Source organism: Cataglyphis hispanica, chromosome 6 (genome assembly GCF_021464435.1).
Source record: "Cataglyphis hispanica isolate Lineage 1 chromosome 6, ULB_Chis1_1.0, whole genome shotgun sequence".
NCBI lineage: Eukaryota > Metazoa > Arthropoda > Insecta > Hymenoptera > Formicidae > Cataglyphis > Cataglyphis hispanica.
In genome coordinates this window covers 9,323,445-9,342,767 of record NC_065959.1, presented here as the reverse complement: position 1 = coordinate 9,342,767, position 19,323 = coordinate 9,323,445, and the positions used below count along the sequence as shown (strand labels likewise).

Here is a 19,323-nt window from a genome sequence, read left to right as displayed (position 1 = left end):
TAAAAAGATAAAAAAATAAATAAAAAATTATGTAATTATAAAGTTAATATTGATCAGTTAAAATCGCATTAGATCAAACATCATCTAGATATTTAAAATTACAAAAACCGGTACGCGTTGGACGGAATGTTCCCTAATTCTTCGCAGGGTCAATGACTGTCCGTCGAAAGTGTCTTTTGTGTGTATCTGTATCGGAGCCGGTTTTACCGTGAAATAGCTATACGAGTGTGCCATAGCGACCTTGCGAAAAGGACCACAAGATACTTTATCCGGTAAGACTTCTTATTCCGATATCCGGAATTCTTCCAAAAGAGATTAGATAAAAATATGTCAAGCAATTATAATTTGCATATTGTCATAAAAATTGATGAAGTTATTCAATAACAGTAATTTTCATTTACAATTACAAACATTTGTGTTATTGATGAAATGTCATTGACCAGATTGTATTATAAAGTATCTAATACTTATCCAGTCTCATTTAATGCTAACAGATTGTATTGTATTAATAACTCAAATCTTTCTTATTATTTTATAAATACTTAATTATTCAAGATTGTTAATATAATTGATACAATATATATTTTTTTATTGTTCATCATTTTTTCAATTAATTAAAAAAATAATCAACTTAATAAATACAATTAAGAGATAATAAGCCTTTAAAAGTATAATATATCAATTTTGATATAAAATTAATGCTAAAATAAAATGTTTGTGAAGCAAATTTATTTATTTTAATAATTGTTATAAAGATTCCTAAAATTTATTTGTTTGAGCTTCTTAATTTTCAGCATTAATTCACAATTGGATTTCCCATAATATTTTTGCCAAAAAATATATGTACATATAATGATATGTGCAAAAAATAATAATATTGATAAAAAATTACAATTCTCTTGTAAAACTACTCAAAAATTAAAAATTCTTAACGTGACAGGTTTTCAAACAAAAAATCGAACGTGAACGCGTTCAAATGTCTCAAAAATCTCAAAGCAAAAGCACGAGAATTCCACAGTCAAGTACAGATAATATCCGGGCCATGATGCAGGAATCTGCATTGGGAGACGTACAGGAGGTGCATTGTAACGTCGGTTTCTACGCTCCAGAGCCAGGGGGACTTGCTCAGGTAGGTAAGTACCGTTCGACGAGCTACGTCTGACGCCAGTCAGGCTGAAGCCTTCGTCGTGTCAAGTGCCACGGGCTCCTGAGGAACCGTACACGTGTATAGTTCTTCCACAATCAAACACACAGACAGAGCCCATTTGAGTTTAAAGGTACGTGGAAAAGAAAAACAAATTGCTGCACATAAGATTTTCGTATATTTGTCTTCCACTTTCAGAGATTAATTGATTCTTATAATATTTTGACATTAAAACATTCACGTGTTTATTGGAGTAGGATAAGGATAAGAAGCTCGTAAGCTTCGATAAAATTTCGGTGACATACAAATGTGACAGTGAATTTAGCGAAATATGACAATATTGCATTCGTTTTAACGTTTCTTGTATTATCCTCTTATTTTCTATGAACATATTTTTGCCAAGTAATTCGCGCATTGCATTCAATGTATTATTGAAGATATCTCAGTTGATCAAACAGATAGATTATATTACCCTTTCACATTTGCATAATATTATACATGTATCTTTATATTAAATGAAGCATTATCGAGCGATCTTCTGATGCTCTTTTGATAAAACTGTAAATATAAAGAACGTCTCGATCGAAATTAATCTTGCGCTTCCTTCCGCAAAACTTCCGCGCGCAAAATTTTCCCATCGTAAATAACGTAACGGCAATTCGAGCTCCAATGATCGCCTTTCCACATTCAGAAACACCGTCGAACACGCTCTACTTGACTGCGACTACCGTTGCTGTTGGCGCGGCCACGCGAATTTTTCAACCGTCAATTTTCTCCGCCGGCACCACGCGTGTAATCGTAACTTACGGCGGAGTCTTGTGTTTATCTTGTTGATCATATTGGCGGGGTATAGGAAGCTGACTGGTTGTATCCGAGATAATAAGTAACTGTTCCGCGCTGCTTCTTAATTATAACATTACAATTTGTAAGAGTAAGAACGTCTCACGTGCTTGAATTTGAAGCTGCATAATAATACAAAGTAAACTATATTAATTGGAGTGAGCACATAAATTTATAGACTCATATATGGATTCTTTTATTTATATATTCTCATATTTATTTATTATAAAAAAATTAATCTATAAATAAATAAATAAATAAATAAATAAATATATATATATATATATATATATATATATATATATATATACATATGTATATAATTATAAATTAAAAAAAATTTTATCTTTAAAGAGAATAAGTTTAAGAAATTAATTTATAATTTTATATGCATGCAAGATATCGAAAATACAGACAAAATGGGGATAATTTCACATGTAAATACAAATTAAAAGTGTAAAATAAAAATTTTTCACATATAAGGATTAGTTTTCAAAAAGATCGACTTTTTGAAAATCCGTACATGTGTATTTAAATGAAAGTCGGATCTTGCTACACATAACTATTTTTATTTGTTATGAAAAATGTTATGACTTATCAAAGAAATACAATAATTTTAATAATTTAGTTATTTTTATTATATTGGAAATTGCTAAAAATAGCATTTTTTTGTTTCAAAATTTTTCTCGGCAAATTAAAAAAGCATAAGCAAATAAATTGTTCACAAGTAAATAAATTGTTCATAAATACAAACAGAAATAATTTTAATTTTTAATTATCTTTTTAACATTTTAACTTTTAATTAACTTGTAATTAAGTCTTAATTAACTTTTTTATCACAAAATGTTGCTTGGCGAATTAAAAAAACGTAAGCAAATAAATTGTTCATAAATAGAAACAGAAATAATTATATATAACAAGATTTGTGTGTTGAGTTGACTCTTATTATTAATCAAGTATATACATATATTTAACGGATCTTCTAAATTTATTGTCTTGCAAAAACAAAGCTTTTGTATAAAAAAAAATTTATTATACATCATGATATAAATGAAAGTAAATTTTCATATAAATGCAAGTCGAAAATGTAGAATAAATTTTGTATACATAATTACAAAAAAATTTATTAATATTAATAATTATTAATGACGTAGTTTGAAATGCGTGAAAAATTGCAACATTTATTTTTTTTACGTTAAAATAAAAAATGTGTTATAGTGATAATAAAAATATAATCGATATTTGAAATAGAGTATTTCTATCGAAGCATTCAAGAAAATTGCCCGAGTGACTAACAATTTTACGATAAAGATACTTATTCAGAACTTTAACCGTTTGGTGTCTATCGGTAATAATTTATGATAACGTGCATTTAACTTTTCGATGCCTTTTTTTAATGTTAGTCAGCCAAGGTCTTTTTTATCAGCATGGTGATAAGCGAGTCACCTTACATAAATAACTGTATGATTTCACACATATACTGAAAATCAACCAAATTACAAATGCAAATGTACAACTTTGCATACTAAATGACGTAACAGCATTCTTTGTGAAAAAATAAAATAATTTATTAATAATTTAAAATAAATAATCAAATATTTATAAGTTTTTTGTTTACTTATTTTGTCCGGATAATTCTGTTAATAATCATCAATAGTTTTCTCAAATAAAATCGACATAATAGCCTATTTTTTTACACAATAAAAGTTTTTAAAAGAATAAATAATATGACAATTAATTTTGCTATTGCATATGTTTTTTGCCACAAACAGCAAAATTCTATTAATGTAACATGACAAATAGGTCAACTTTATTATCTCCCTCAATTACTTTATAATTGTTTTAGCTTTTGAGGTCATCCTAAAAGTCTGTCGTAGCCATTATAAAATGACTAATATATATTAGTAACGACTTACGAAATTGCATGAATATGCATTGTATGCATTTCAAAATACTTTTACGCAAGGCATACCGTTACATCAAGGTCACCGTTATTGCGATAATTTATGTGGAACACTTTTCGAAGAGATTCGACATTAACATGCCGATATAATTTCAAAAGCAAATTGCTTCGCAAAAATAATAATGTTGATCAACAATTAAATTGCGATGTTCGCTTATTTAAATCGTTCATATCCTTCGAAAAGAAACAACATTCATACAATTATATGATTTTATAATGGAGAAGTCGATTGTTTCTTCTTTGACCTCGAACTTAGGCGACTTGCAAAAATTTCGCACAAGCTTTTCTTCTCAGCAGCAGAAAGCGAGATGATTTCTCCATGTATTGCATGTGTTATGTGTTGACGCAGGATATTTGCAAAAACATATAGCAAACAAATATGAAATTAAAGAAAAGTGAAGCAATTTTCACAATTACATTTTTTCTTTTTTGCGAAAACAACAATATTGCAATCTTAATTTTTTTTTCGTGTTCACTAATAATGTCAGATCATGTGGATATTTTTTTTTAGAATCAAGTAATTATAGTAAGCACACGTCATTTTTTTCTAGCTTAATAGATATTAAAAGTTGTGCATATATCCTCGAAATTAAAAAGATAAAATAACACATTGCAGGAAAAATTAAAAAAGTTTGGATTATTTTATTTTATTTTATTTTTTTTTAATATGACATATATTTAAAATAAAATATGTAGTAGGCAATTTATATCGGTCATAACAAATTCCTTGCTTTTACTTCCAGATTATCTAATATTGAACATCGGTGTTAGATTGAAAAATGTTGTATCACATATTTATTAAATTCGATAGACAAATTGGCTCCTTATTCCTGTGAACAACTATTGACACGTTAGAGTAACGATAACTAACAGTTTCGTACCGTTAGGCCGAATCGTTATTCCAGCTGGAGAATGTCAATTTCCAGCGGTTTACGGTACTCAAATTGCGCGTTAGTACACATTGACGTTACGCCGATCATTTAGCGTCATTGTTTTCGCTCGCGACAGTTGTTGCGACTGATCCTTCAAGATAATCAATAGTGAAAATGTTACTTCCCCTGCAAACAAATTAGGATCGCAATGAACTAGACAAAAGAATTTTAGTCTGATGTTAAATCGTCTATTTCTCTATATTTAATGAATTCTTAGACTTACATAAATAAACTGTAAAGCAAATAAATGTTAAAAATATATAAATATATTTTTATAAATATATATATATATATATATATATATATATATATATACATACAGTTATATGTTATAATTATATATATATATATATATATATATATAATATATATGAAATATATAACTATATATACAGGGTGTCCGGCGTCAATCGCATCACCGGGCATGTGCAGGTAGAACCAAACTGAATCGAAAAGTCTTTTATCATTATTTTATATATATATATATATATATATATATATATATATATATATATATATATATGTATATATATGTATTTATAATATATATGTATTTATATATATTTGTTATAAATTAATAAATTGTGTGTCAGAAAAATGCGTAAAAAAATTTTCATTAAGAACAAATTAACTCCAAATTAGTTGATGAGAAATTTCGTTGTGTTAAGCATGTATGCAAATTTGTTCTACATAATACATACGTAAAGATATAATCGCAACTGTTTCTTATTTCTTGTGTGCTGACTCAACGCGTACGTCATCAATTTCATACGTCCTGAAAATATGCGCATGAGTGTAATGTACTACCATCACTAGCAAAGCGACTACGTCAAAGGAACAACGGTATTCGAGTGGCCACGAGCCGAAACATTTCCGGTATATTTCTCGCGTTTAAAACTTCGTGACAACAATCTTGCGGGACGTCTCCTCTTAAGTATAATTCGACGTCTTTGATCAGAAGGCAAGTGGGTCTCTCCGTTGTAATCGCGCATCCGTTAAATCATAAAGACATGTTAGTCTTCGGTGCTAAATTATCGAACAATCACGCTAACCGAATGCTGTGTTTTGCAGAATCGGAAGGATGTGGTTATCGAGAACATCACTTCTACTCGTACTAATCGGGTTGGCAATCTCTGAAAGGGACAATGAGAACGATGCGTCTACAATCTTCATCGAGGAAGCCAAAAACCTCTTCAGTCAGAAGACGATCGAAAACATGGCCCACGCCTTTACGGATTCCGGCAAACAAGTATGATGAAGATATTCATATATTTCTTAAATTTATTTAGTTTAATGTTTCAATTTATTTATCTATTACATCCATCTTAGCATCTTGTTTATTTTATATCAACGTACTCAGAATTGAAATCACCGATCTCATTTAAGACTTTATAAACTTATAAACATTTAATTTTTGTATCAATGTCAGGGTTGAATAGTAATTAATTGACTAGTTAAGAGTTAAGTTAAAAAGTTGAAAAGTTAATAAATTTTAATTTAACTTAATTAATTTATTAATTTATTTATCAATTATTTTATTAATTAATTTTAAATGTGTTAACTTTTAACTTGAATTAATTATTTTTAAAAGGATTACTGCTAACTTATTAACTTCTTATACAAGTTAAAATAATTCAATATTATCAATAATTTAATATATCAATATTAAAGTCATGTGAAAATTGAAAAATGGTAATGCAAATATTTCATTTGTTGTACAAGTTTGTCGGATGTGTCAATTCACTGTTAGATAGAGAATTAACTTTTAACTTTAATGAATTAATAATTTTTTAACTTAACTTTAACTAAGTTTATTTTTGTTTAAATAACTTAACGTAAACTTATTGTTAGTTAATTTTTGGGTTATTAACTTTAAACTTAATTTAGTTAAAAAAAAAGTTAACATCTATCTCTAATTAATGCCTCTAAAAATAGCATTAAATATAAAATGCAAAATACGAAAATTGATAGGCCGGCGACATAATGGGGAAAAGATCCACAACGGATGGTTTAGGCCAAATCATCGCTGGGATCAGCAGTTTAATGGGTGGCCAAAATAATCAGGGATTCGAGATGGTTGGTACGATCTTGAGTGCTCTGACCACGAATGACAATGCCGGTAGGAGATTGACGAGAGACACAGAAGACGAAGGGAATGGGATAGACTGGGGCAACATAATCAGCATGGGCAGCATGTTTCTCCAACAAAAAGCCAACAATGACATGCTAATGGGTCTCGTACCAATGGTTCTAGATGCTCTAGGTCATGGAAATAACGATGGCCACGTCAGAAATAACGATCACTCGGCACATTCCTGGTTCCTGCCGCCCATATTGGAGAACCTTCACGTCATGTGGGAGCACTTCAGGTATTGCAGTAAAATGTGTAATGTGAATAAGTATATATATATATAGGATGTTTCAAAAAAAGTTGGCCAAACTTTAAGAGCATATTTCACTCATTGTAAGGATGAAAAAAAGGCATATAAATATGAATTTGAATATGAATTTAAATATGAATGAAATATTCGGAAACGTTTCCTTTGCAAGTTATAAACATTTAACAGATTTTAAGATTTTTTAAGAACATTTGAAACTGTAAGAGCATTTCATTACAGAAATTGCTAGAAATGATTTCCTTCGGCATTAATGCATGTCTCGCATCAATATCGCGTGGATTCAAAAAGAATTCAAAAATTCCCGGAGTATTTCGTATTTTGTTATAGCGATAATACAATTTCGAAGTAGCAAGGGGTATCGTAAATGAGAATCCTAAGATGCCACCATAAATAAAAATATAAGGGGTTCAAATCGGAGAACGTACAGACCAAACGATGAGTCATTTCCAATCAACAATTCATGAAATGTCGATGTGAGGCATGTTGTTCGATGTAAATAAAAAATGTTTATAACTTGCAAAGAAAGCGTTTCTGGACCCATATTTATATGACTTCTTTTCATCCTTACAATAAATGGAATATGCACTTAAAGTTTGGCCAACTATTTCTGAAACACTCTAAATATATACATATATATATATATATATATATATATATATATATATATACATATATATATATATATATTTATATATTTATATATTTATTTATTCATCTATTTATTTATTTATTCATTTATTTATTTATTTATTTATGCTATACCGTTCTTTAAAAAATGTATTGATTTGATCTTCTTGCTAAATAAATAATCTTATTTGAATTTAAAAGTACGATAAAAGGTAACGAATAGTTATATATATATATATTGAGAGAGAAAAAACTAAAAAAATATTAAAAGAGAGTGACTTAATATTTATAAATTTCTGCCGTCCAAATATATGGTATTTTATATTATTACTGACAATTTTTTTGTACTTTAGTAATTCGGAACTCGGGCAAATATTATGGAAGAACAGCGGTCTATCGAAAATAATTGTTCAAATGTCGGATGAGAATGGTAACATTTTGTGGGAAAGAATCTTAAACAGTTTTGAGAATCCTACTATACGTCGAAGATGGATCAATTCGCTCACGACTTTTGTGGCCGACTGGATCTCTCATGTTTCCGAACCAAAGAATCAGCAACGTTATCTTACTGCTATGCAATTCGTCGGTAATAGTTTCCTCAAATCTCAGGGATTCCCGAAGACAATGATGTTCGATTCCACAAGACCAACGGAAAGTCTTACCAGGTTAGAGTGTGATTTGTATAATATTAAATACGTTCAAATAAATAAAGAATTAAAATATAGAATTTTATGGAATATCATCAGTCATACTTATTAAAATTTATGATATATATATATATATATATATATATATATATATATATATATATATATAATTACGGGCCTGAGCGCACGAGATTTTGGCAAACTTTGATCGCTTATAATTCAAAAACTATTGCAGCCTCAAAATTTTTGTATTAGAATTTTCGACTTTATTTTACTTGTAGAACACGCTAATAAAGTATTATACGGAGATTTTGAGACATTCTATATACATATACATATATACATACATAGGGAGTTAATCGCATCATCCATCATGTGCAGGTAGGGCAGGTGATTGAGGAAAAAATTGAGCGATAAAAGGCAATAAGAGCAAAGGACAGTTGTTAACGCGCAACAAGAGATTTTTTATTGTAGGAGAATTAGAATTACATTCAAGGGCGTATGTTTCGGTCTCTTTTTAGACTTCATCAGCGCGTGTCGGAAATTAAAATTAAAATGAAAGTGAGGAGAAAAGTATATTCATATATCAGCATCATTTTTTTTCTATATAACGCTTAATAAAAAAGTTATTATTGAGTGAAGTCTGGCTGATCCTTAGGCGGATGCACGTCAGTGAGCCGCGCGCCTGGTAGTCCGCCACTACAACGGTGGAGCGCTCTCGCATACTATCAGGCGCACGACTTACCGATGTACGCCCAGTTAAAGATCGGCGATGATTAACCAGACTTTACTCAATAATAATTTCTTTCCTTTATTAAGCGTTATACAAAAAATGGTAAAGGACTTTTCTGCTTAGTTTAATCCACTCTATCTGCACATTACGGATGGAGCAATTGTTAGCAGACACCCTGTATATATACAGGGTGTCTCATAATTTTTGGCACACCCGAAGTGTAAAGACAGATTGTTAAACTAAAAAAAAAGTCCTCTATTATTTTTTTCTATAACGCTTAATAAAGGAGTTATTATTGAGTAAAGTCTGACTAATCATTGCCAATATTTAGCTGGTCGGTGAACCGCGCGCCTAGCAGTGGGTGAACGCTCCGCCACTACTACTAGGCGCGCGACTTACTGACGTGCGTTTGGCTAAAGGTCGGCGCTTTTATTATTATTAGCCAGACTTTACTCATAACAATAATAACTTATTACCAAGCGTTTCAGAAAAAAATGATATAGGACTTTTCTTTTCAGTTTGATCCAATGATCTACCTCCACACTTCGAATGTGTCAAAAATTTCCAGATACTATATATATATATATATATATATATATATATATATATATATATACATATACTCTATATATACATACATACAATGGAATTTCCTATTTTTATTGCATATTTTTATAGCTTACCTCGAAAGCCATAAGATAACGTTATTATATATATATATATATATATATATATATATATATATATATATATATCTTTATGGCTAAGAATATATGCAATAAAAAATAGGGAGTTTCATTTAAGAAATTAAGCTTCATGTGACCTTCAACAATTATCCAAGGTCAAACCAGTAGCATTTTCTCTTCAAGTAACTTTTATCTGAAATATTTTTTGCTATAATGTATACTTTTAGATATAATAGCTTGTAACATTTTAAATGCCCTACCCTGTATTATATGTATAATATTACATAATATCTATATAATCTCTATATAATATTTATGTAATTTATATTTACATACTTCGCGCAAATTTTCCACAAACGGATATGTGTACATATAACAATATTAAATTTTGTACTTAGACTGGTAAATGCAGTGGCGAAGAAATACTTAAACATGAATGTTGACAGTCATCAATATGTAAAGCCAGCGATAGCGTACTTCCAAGAATTAGTAAACTTGGCCTCCAAAAAAGGATTTATCATGTCCAGAGTGAATGCACGAGAATTAAGCAACAGATTAAGCGAAATCATCAACAACGATATCATTGCCCCCAGTCTCAAGGTACTTATAACTTTTTTCTCATACCAAATTTATCAAGCAGATGCACAATCTTTTTTTCCATTTTTGTTTTTTATTATTTATTAAAATAATAATGTATTTATATAGAGAATTTTTCTTTAAAAAAATTTAATTAATATCAGAATAATTTTTATATAAAAAAAAAGAGTAATACATATATAGATAGAATATCAATATCACGGAACAACAACCTCTAATAGATGTCCAGTAGACATTCATCATGGAGATTCAAAACCTCTATTAGACGTCTATGTAATCTCTTACACATCTATTAGACATTCACAGTTCCGCATTTCTTCCTTCCATTCGATATCCATTAACATATTTATATAGACGTCACATAGTATAATCATCAAATATTTCATGATAAACTTTAATGAATAAATCCCTCACAATAAATCAACATTTCAATAAGCAGTTAGAATCACTTTAAATTGTAAGAAGATAACATTTCACGGAAAAACCTGTCATTAACCTTCCAGCAATATGAAAATGTTCATCATCCAAACTTATTCTATTTTATTTCCATTATTATTCCAGAGATCTAGTGCGTAACGTTATATTAATATTCATATATGTCACAAATCTCCTAATATTATTTTTATTAAGGAACCTTTACAAAAAATATTGACAAAAGTCGATTAAACACTATTGATTTTCAATCCATCAAGGTTTTTCACCAATAATTGAATAGTTCGAATTTTTTTTCTTTAGTATATGACATTTCACAAAAATACATAAAATCAAATAAAACGAGCTCTTTATTAATGTATTTTTGAAAAAATATATATATATATATATATATATATATATATATATATATATATGTATAATTTTACATCTTAAATAGAGAATAAAGAATAATTTTAATTTTATCGGACGTTTATCTGCCCAATTTTTAAGAAACAATCAGGCCAATATCTGAATTTCCTATGAAATGAGAAATTAGACTGATAGAAATAATTACATTTTTAATCTTCTGCCAATTGCTCTTTGCAAGCTTTATATAATTTTCATGACTGAACCTCAAATGCGAGATAGATGCATCGCACGTCACATATCAGTAAACAAATGAACTAGCGATTGAATACTACATATTTTTTTGTAAAAATTTTTGAAATGTTACGCGCAGTAACATTTCTCATGAAATATTAAATAAATAATATTTTTGAATCTATGAAAACATACACATTAATTATTAATATTAAACGATTTTTCATAGTTTTGTAATATTTTCAACATACACGAAAAGTGAAATAATTGCGCGTAAGTTCGCTGAAATATTAAAATAAGATTCCATTAATTTTCCAACAATATTATAAAGATTTTATTTTAAAGTAAATGATAAATATCAGTAATCTAATCATTAAAATGTGTAAGTGTGTAACCTGCCTGTAATCTTATTGCAATGTTCAATGCTGTGAGGGACACATTCCTCAGATATAAATGTTCAAAAAAGTTAAAATCATCCGTGGTCTACTTAAAATAAAAAAAATATATACAATATGTATATCTTATATTTTCAAAAATACGCTAATAAAAAGCTCATTTTATTTGATTTTATGGATTTTTTATGAGATTCCATATACATTAAAAAAAAAAGTTTAAACTTATTTCATTACTAGTGAAAGAACGATTGAAAAGTGTTTAATCGATTTTTACCAATGTAATATTTTTTTATAAGAATTTATTAATAAAAATAATATTAGAAGGTTTGTGGCATGTCTTATGAATATTAATATAACATTACGTGTAAGATTTCTGATATATTAATGAAATAAGTTTGGACGAACATTTTCATGTCGTTGGGAGATTAATGGTTTGTTAATCTCCGTGGGTTATAATTTTATGTACAATTTAAAGTGACTGTATCAATCTTATACCTAATTATATAGATTTATTATAGATGTTTTTTTCTATAAAAATTAAAAACTAAACTATCATTTATAAATTTGTTAAATTATTACTATTTTCTTATCTTTGTGTGCGTACTAATTGTATCAAGAAATCTCATAAAATCAAAAATATATTAGTTGTTTTTAATATAATTATTTAGGCAATTGGATATATTTTATTTATCTATTTATCTATTTTTGTTCATAAAAAAAAACAACTAAAAAATTATATTTTTATTTTATAAAATATAAACCAATAATATAATTCAGAAATCTGTAATTTTAATCTATAAATTAAAAATTTTCTTTTGTTTAATTTTCTTTGTTAAACTGATGATATATATTATATGGATTTTGTAAAATACTTCGATATCAAAGAAATCTTTTATCTTAGTATAAAAATTTTGCTGATTATTAAAGTAAAATTTTTTTATTAAAGTAAAATTTAGTAAAATTTTTTAATAAATTTGAATTGTCTATAAATTAATATATATATATATATATATATATATATATATATATAATATTAAATTTTAAATAATGCTTAAATAAAAATTAAATTTTATTTTGTTAGAAATATATGTGTAAATCTATCATATATCCATAACAAATGTCTAATGGACATCTATGATAGGTTTATAGACGACATCTACCGTGGAGATAATATAAATTTCTGTTAGAAATCTATACAATATCCACTGTGGAAATAGATGTCGCATGGAGCTATGGAAGCTATAGGACGTCCAATGGATGTTCCATGTGGGCAAATATCAACATAATATTAATATTATGCATGTCTACAATAAGTGTAGTAAGCTTTAAGCGTAAAAAATTAATCAATCATATTCGATTATTCTTCTCACATTCAACTGTGATTGACCAATTCTTTTACGCAAAACTTACTATACCTATTGTAGACGACGCATTAAAGTCATAAAATTTCTCTTTAATCGTAATCATACTCGTATATATAGTACTCGTATATATAGTATATGTTGTGTATATATACAGAGTGTCCAAAAATTCGCGCAACACTCTTTAAAGAAAGGTAGAGAGTGTTATTCTGAATAGAAAAGTCTTGTAGCATTTTTTTCTATAACGCTTAATAAAAGAGTTATTATTGAGTGAAGTCTGGCCTATCATCGCCGATCTTTAGCTGGACGTCGGTGAGCCGTGCGCCTGATAGTGTGCGTGAATACTCAGATGTATGATGACTCACCGACATACGCCCGGCTGAAGATCGGCGATGATAGGTCAGATTTCACTCAATAGTAACTCTTTTATTAGGAAAAAGATGGTACTCTTTTGTTATAGAAAAAAAAAATGGTACAGGACTTTTCTGTTCAGAATAGCACTCTTTACCTTTCCTTAAAGGGTGTTGCGCAAATTGTCGGACACCCTGTATATAAAGTATCACTTAAAGACCGTCTAACCGTTAAATACATAGCGTTATTCCTTACTAAAAAATGAGTCAAAAAGTCTTGTATCATTTTTTTTTTATAACACAATAAAGAAATAATTATTGAGTAAATGATGCGCGATTCATTGACGTGCGCCCGATTAAAGATCGGCGCTGATTAGCCTGACTTTACTTAATAATTATTAAGTGTTATAAAAAAAAATAATACAGGATTTTTTTACTCATTTTTTGGTAAGGAATAACGCTATGTACTTAGTGGGCGGTCTGTACGTGACATCCTGTATATTGCACTTAAACTTATCTCAAATAAAATTTTAATGATTTTTTAAGAGCATACATCACTTATTTTCAGGCCTATCGAGCATATAAATGGGCGACAAAAGTGCCGCATTGTGCTAGTCAAATTTTGTGTACTATAAATGAAAAGAGTCAGCAGGACGACAGCAAGGAATCACGCCTACGTAGCAGCTTGCTGATGACAGCGAGTTTCCCTGCTGCTTGGGCAGTCAGTAACAAGTTAGGAATCAATTTCTGGTCACTCTATGGAGCCATCATGGAGCGCGAAGGATGTATTGTAAGTAAATTATATAATTAATACAGAGAGAAAATGCAGATATGATTTTAATAAGAGTTATTTTAAATTATAACAAATTTTTTAAAACTAATATTTTTTAATTAAATATAAAATATTATATATTTTTATATTAAATATTATATATTATATATTTTAATAAAATATAAAATATAAATATTAAAATATAAAATATAATTTCTTCTTTATATGTCTAAAAAAGAGTTTGAAGTTAATTAATAACAATCATAATTATAATCACTTTAATAATAAAAAATATTTGTATTTGATAATTTCTCATGTTATTCAGTCATATTATAAATAGCAAGAAGTTAATTTAAAACTTTGTTTTATTCTATTTTCAGAGTAAATACCCAGCGGATTGCACTGTTTTCCACGAAGAAGAGATCAGAGCGACTACGGAAAATATTCATAACGAGCTTTGAGTTTAATTTGCTAATAGTCTGTGAGAGACATTGGCTATTAAGTCACCTCTAGACTAGAAAGACGTGCCGCGAAGCCGTGTGTGTTCTCTTTCATCCACACTCTTTAACGTAGTTATTGCACAAAAATGAAATGCGTTCGATAAAATTAGATTAAATTGCGACAATCGATAGAAATAACTTAACTATCAAGGACTATTTCTTCTTTATATGTACATATAAGCGTTACACAAAACGTTAATCTTAAATACTAAATTTTAATAAAACATAATTCTAAAATAACACAAACATTGAAAGATCTTATGAATATGTATAAAAGACGTTCTTATTTTATGGATATTTAATATGATGGATGTTTTTAAGATATTTTCGTATTATTTGAATAGGTTTATGTTCTACAAAGCAAGATTCTAAGCAAAAGCATGTAAGAGCGTTAATAATTAATCAGAAATCAATTTGAAAAATAAATACTACATGTGTAGTTAAGAATATTTAAACAGATTCATCAAGTTTTATATTGTATATATATATATATTTTTTAGAGAATTCAAAATTAATTATTAATAATATATCACATTTTGACATAGAATTACAAGTAAATCTTATGATTTTATGATATTTATATAAGGCGGATAGATTTTAATCTTTTCTAATTAAAAGCCATTGTTGAGTTCACAACATTATTCGTTTTTCTCTTAATTGCTTATGTAGTATTTGTTAGTTAAGATGAAAGAAAGTGCAATTGTATGGACTTTTTTATACGTGTTGCGCTTTAGCGCATCTCCTTCGCGAGTGCAATAATATGTGGTGCTCAAACGTTTGTACTCTACTTATATAGGTATAAATGTCATATTAATAATTGTATCCACGAATACACATATCGCGTCTTTCCTCCTGTTTTATCTCTTTATTATTTTTTACTATAGGTAAATCTATAAAAATTCTAATATATAATTAAAACAACAAGAAGGCACATTCCCCTTTGCAATATAACACTCGCTGTTACGGATGGCGACTCTTTCTTTCATGCGAAAAATAGAACCACTCGAGTCAGGCTGATGAACGGCTTGGTCCAATGTGGAACGGAAGTCCAACTACTGGATACATTCGATACGATAACAAGTTCGTAAGAACTCAAGCTGCGGACACTCGTACCGAATCCACAAACAACAGTTCTCAGTAATATTTTTTGTAAATAGTAAATAAAAGATAAATATAAAAATAATGTGCATGAAATGTACAATGGAGACGGTGTAAGTCTGCTTTTTTTCGTGCGCCCTAATGTAAAATGTACGCGTCGATCGTGTTTTCCACGGTTATTACTTCCTCTTGATGTTTTTGCACGCCCACTCTAAGCCTTCCTGAAGAGATTAAAAAAAAAAAATTTATATTTCTACAGATTTGTGTGGGACGATTAGAAATGTAAATAAAAAAAAATAAGCCGTTTTTTTTTTAGATATTTGATATCTTTATATTTTGATTTACTGCAAAATGATTTTTCATTTTTAACTTTTTAGATGATAGATTTGAATTAACCGTTATTATTTCAAATGTAATTTGAAATTGACTATATGTAATTGCAATTGGCTGTGTAGTTATGTAATTACTATTTTTAATTAGGCAAATTCTTCAAAAACAAATCAAAATTGATTTGAATTGTTAAAATTATATTTATTATAGATACAAAAATGGAAGTTGTAATTTTTAAATGCACTCTAGTTAATATTTTAAAAGAATACTTTAGTCATAATTTGTCGCAAAATTCTCATTAATCCATTAAAACTACTTAAAAAATAATAAATTAAAAATATAAAAATTTTAGTTTCTTTATTATGTTAACAAAAAAAATATAAAGAAAAGTAATATTATATCTTAAAAAATAATAATTTTTTTTAACTGTTCATTTTCTATTGCTAAAAAGCGGTTTTTTTCATTTTTTAAAAACGATAACAAATAAAACAATAATCCTAATAAAATATAAGGGCGAGAGAATAAATATCTTCTATACGTACCTTCACGCCCTTACCCTCGATGGCGATGCATGATTGTATTTGCCAGTCTCGATCCTTGATATTGTGTAAACCAAGTCCCTCCGCTATTTCAGCCGCCGTCACGGCGTGTCCCAGGTCTTGCTTATTCGCATATACTAATAAAGGTACTCCGCGCAACTTCTCTTCCAACAGAAGTTCTGATAATTCTTGTCCCGTTTCTTCTAGCCTCTTGATATCCGCACTATCAACGACGTAAATCTATTGCAAGCGTTCACAAAACAAGCGTTTACAAAACTTTGATTTGTATTCGAAAAATAAGATATGTTTGAATAATTCTTAAAAAATATAATGTATAAAAAATACATCGAGAAAAAAATAGCGATATAGATCTCTGTTTATTACATAATTAAACATAATTCATATAAGGTTCGTAAAAGAAATAATTAAATGTGTATCGTAACATCATTCATAAAATTTTGTATTATTCTACTGCTTGAAAGTGGATAATCCTTGCGGATTAATATGTAAGAAATTATGAAAGAAACATCTCGTATTTGCGACAATGTAATTTATGCAGATGCATATTTGCAATAATTAAATTATATCATCATGAATCATTTTCAAAATCATTTTTTTAGTTGTTTGTAAATTCGTTACTATTTCTATATTCTACATTGAAGATAATATATTATCGAATATAAAATAAAATGTTATTATTTATACATGCATATGTATATTGCAAAATAATTTATATATATATATATATATATATATATATATATATATATATATATTGTTTAACACGTAAATAATTCTTGATAATTAAGAAAAACAGATTTTGTCATTTAAAAACAAATTACTTTCTTTTATTTTATTTTTTGTTTTTGTATTAAATTTTATAAAAAAAATTTATATTTTATATCTTATATTGTTCTCGTGTCATATAAAAATTTCATCATTAAAAAATAATATAAATAGAAATGTAATCAGAACATTTATAATAAATTATAATTTATATAATTTATATAACATTTATAATTAAAACTTAAAAGTTTGAAAAAATAATGCAAAGAAACTTACAAGTACATCCGTGTTCTCGAAATAATTTCGCCAATAAGGTCGAATTTTTCGAGCTCCGCCAATATCCCAAACGTTCAATTTAAAACCTTCGCTCTGAACGCTTTTTATATTAAAACCTTGTGTCGGAGTAACCTTGAGAAAATTAATTAAAACCATACCATATCGCATAATTTGCTATATTTGAACGTATTTTAAGTTTCACTTTAACGCATGTTTTAAAGTATTAAGGGGAGAAACTTACCTGCGTTATATCCTCACTAGCCAAAGATTTCAAGATAGTCGTCTTTCCAGCATTATCGAGACCCAACAGTAATAATCGTAATTCTTTATCAGGATTTGATCGCAATTTCCGTAAAATAGCAAGCAGACCCTGACATCAAATATTAAATATTTGTATAACTAATTGTAATATATTGTACAGAACTTTTTTTTAATTACAGCATTGTTTGCGCTTTAATATAATTACTTTATGATGATAAATGTATTACTTATTTCTCATAGTAAATTAACTTGAATTAAACTTTTTTTTCTCTATAGCAAGTATATATATGATGTTATATATTATACATTATTATAAAATTTTATATCGTGAAAATGCACAAATTGCCAGGATATCTCTTTTAATAATAAGTAAAATAATAAGTAAAATAAATTTAAATTATATATAATGTGTACAATAATATGTAACACTTTTTATAAAAAAAAATGCAAAATTGCATTTTTTGTCAAATCTAATTAACTTTTAGTCAATAACTTTGCAATTTCAAGAGAAATTGCGTTTGTATGTATCAATATTTTGTATTACGCGCGCGATCAGTGCTACAATCATAACAAATCTGGTAAAAGTAATTCCCTTTTAGAAAGAGGTGGGTAAAAAAGTATGGCGACGAAAACATAATCCGTATCATGTCAAGTGCATAGAAAGTGTATAAATATATATATATATATATATATATATATATATATATATATGTGTGTGTTCAATATACAGAAGAATAGTGAACTCTTACATCATAAGATGACAAAAACGATTTTTTTAATGAAAAATTTTACAATTTGTAAGAAATTATTTTTATACAACGCTTGATATAAATGCATTTCAGGGTATATTGTGATTGATGTGGTATCTTCGTAGGTTATAGATTATTTTACTTCGTGCGTTCAAGAGTATAAAAGGCAGTGGCAAAAAAAATAGTGCATAATATTGTGCATTTGCATTTAATTCATATGACACCTTTACCATCTTATTGTTGTTATTTCAGATACTCGAACGAAGACGTGTTAACAATTTGCTGTAATATGTCGACTACTTCGATTACGAAATGTTATGTTGT

General features: G+C 27.9%; 2 protein-coding genes across 3 annotated transcripts; one reads left to right on the top strand and one right to left on the bottom strand.

The window, feature by feature from the left end:
- The first annotated feature begins 1,134 nt into the window (after window positions 1-1,134).
- On the top strand, window positions 1,135-16,161 carry LOC126850683 (uncharacterized). 2 transcript variants are annotated; one of them, XM_050593922.1, is made up of 7 exons: window positions 1,135-1,277; window positions 5,951-6,128; window positions 6,851-7,248; window positions 8,259-8,570; window positions 10,370-10,571; window positions 14,257-14,478; window positions 14,841-16,161. In XM_050593922.1, the coding sequence occupies exons 2-7, from the start codon at window positions 5,961-5,963 to the stop codon at window positions 14,919-14,921; spliced, it is 1,383 nt and encodes a 460-aa protein (XP_050449879.1). In that variant the 5' UTR covers window positions 1,135-1,277; window positions 5,951-5,960; the 3' UTR covers window positions 14,922-16,161. The 2 variants fall into 2 exon arrangements, with proteins under 2 accessions (XP_050449879.1, XP_050449877.1); XM_050593920.1 differs by lacking the exon at window positions 1,135-1,277 and adding an exon at window positions 5,675-5,840.
- Window positions 16,142-19,318, bottom strand: LOC126850704 (ADP-ribosylation factor-like protein 3). Its single transcript, XM_050593961.1, has 5 exons — window positions 19,230-19,318; window positions 18,231-18,359; window positions 17,990-18,121; window positions 16,931-17,167; window positions 16,142-16,279 (listed from the first exon to the last, which is right to left on the bottom strand). The coding sequence occupies exons 1-5, from the start codon at window positions 19,230-19,232 to the stop codon at window positions 16,238-16,240; spliced, it is 543 nt and encodes a 180-aa protein (XP_050449918.1). The 5' UTR covers window positions 19,233-19,318; the 3' UTR covers window positions 16,142-16,237.
- Window positions 19,319-19,323: the final 5 nt, after the last annotated feature.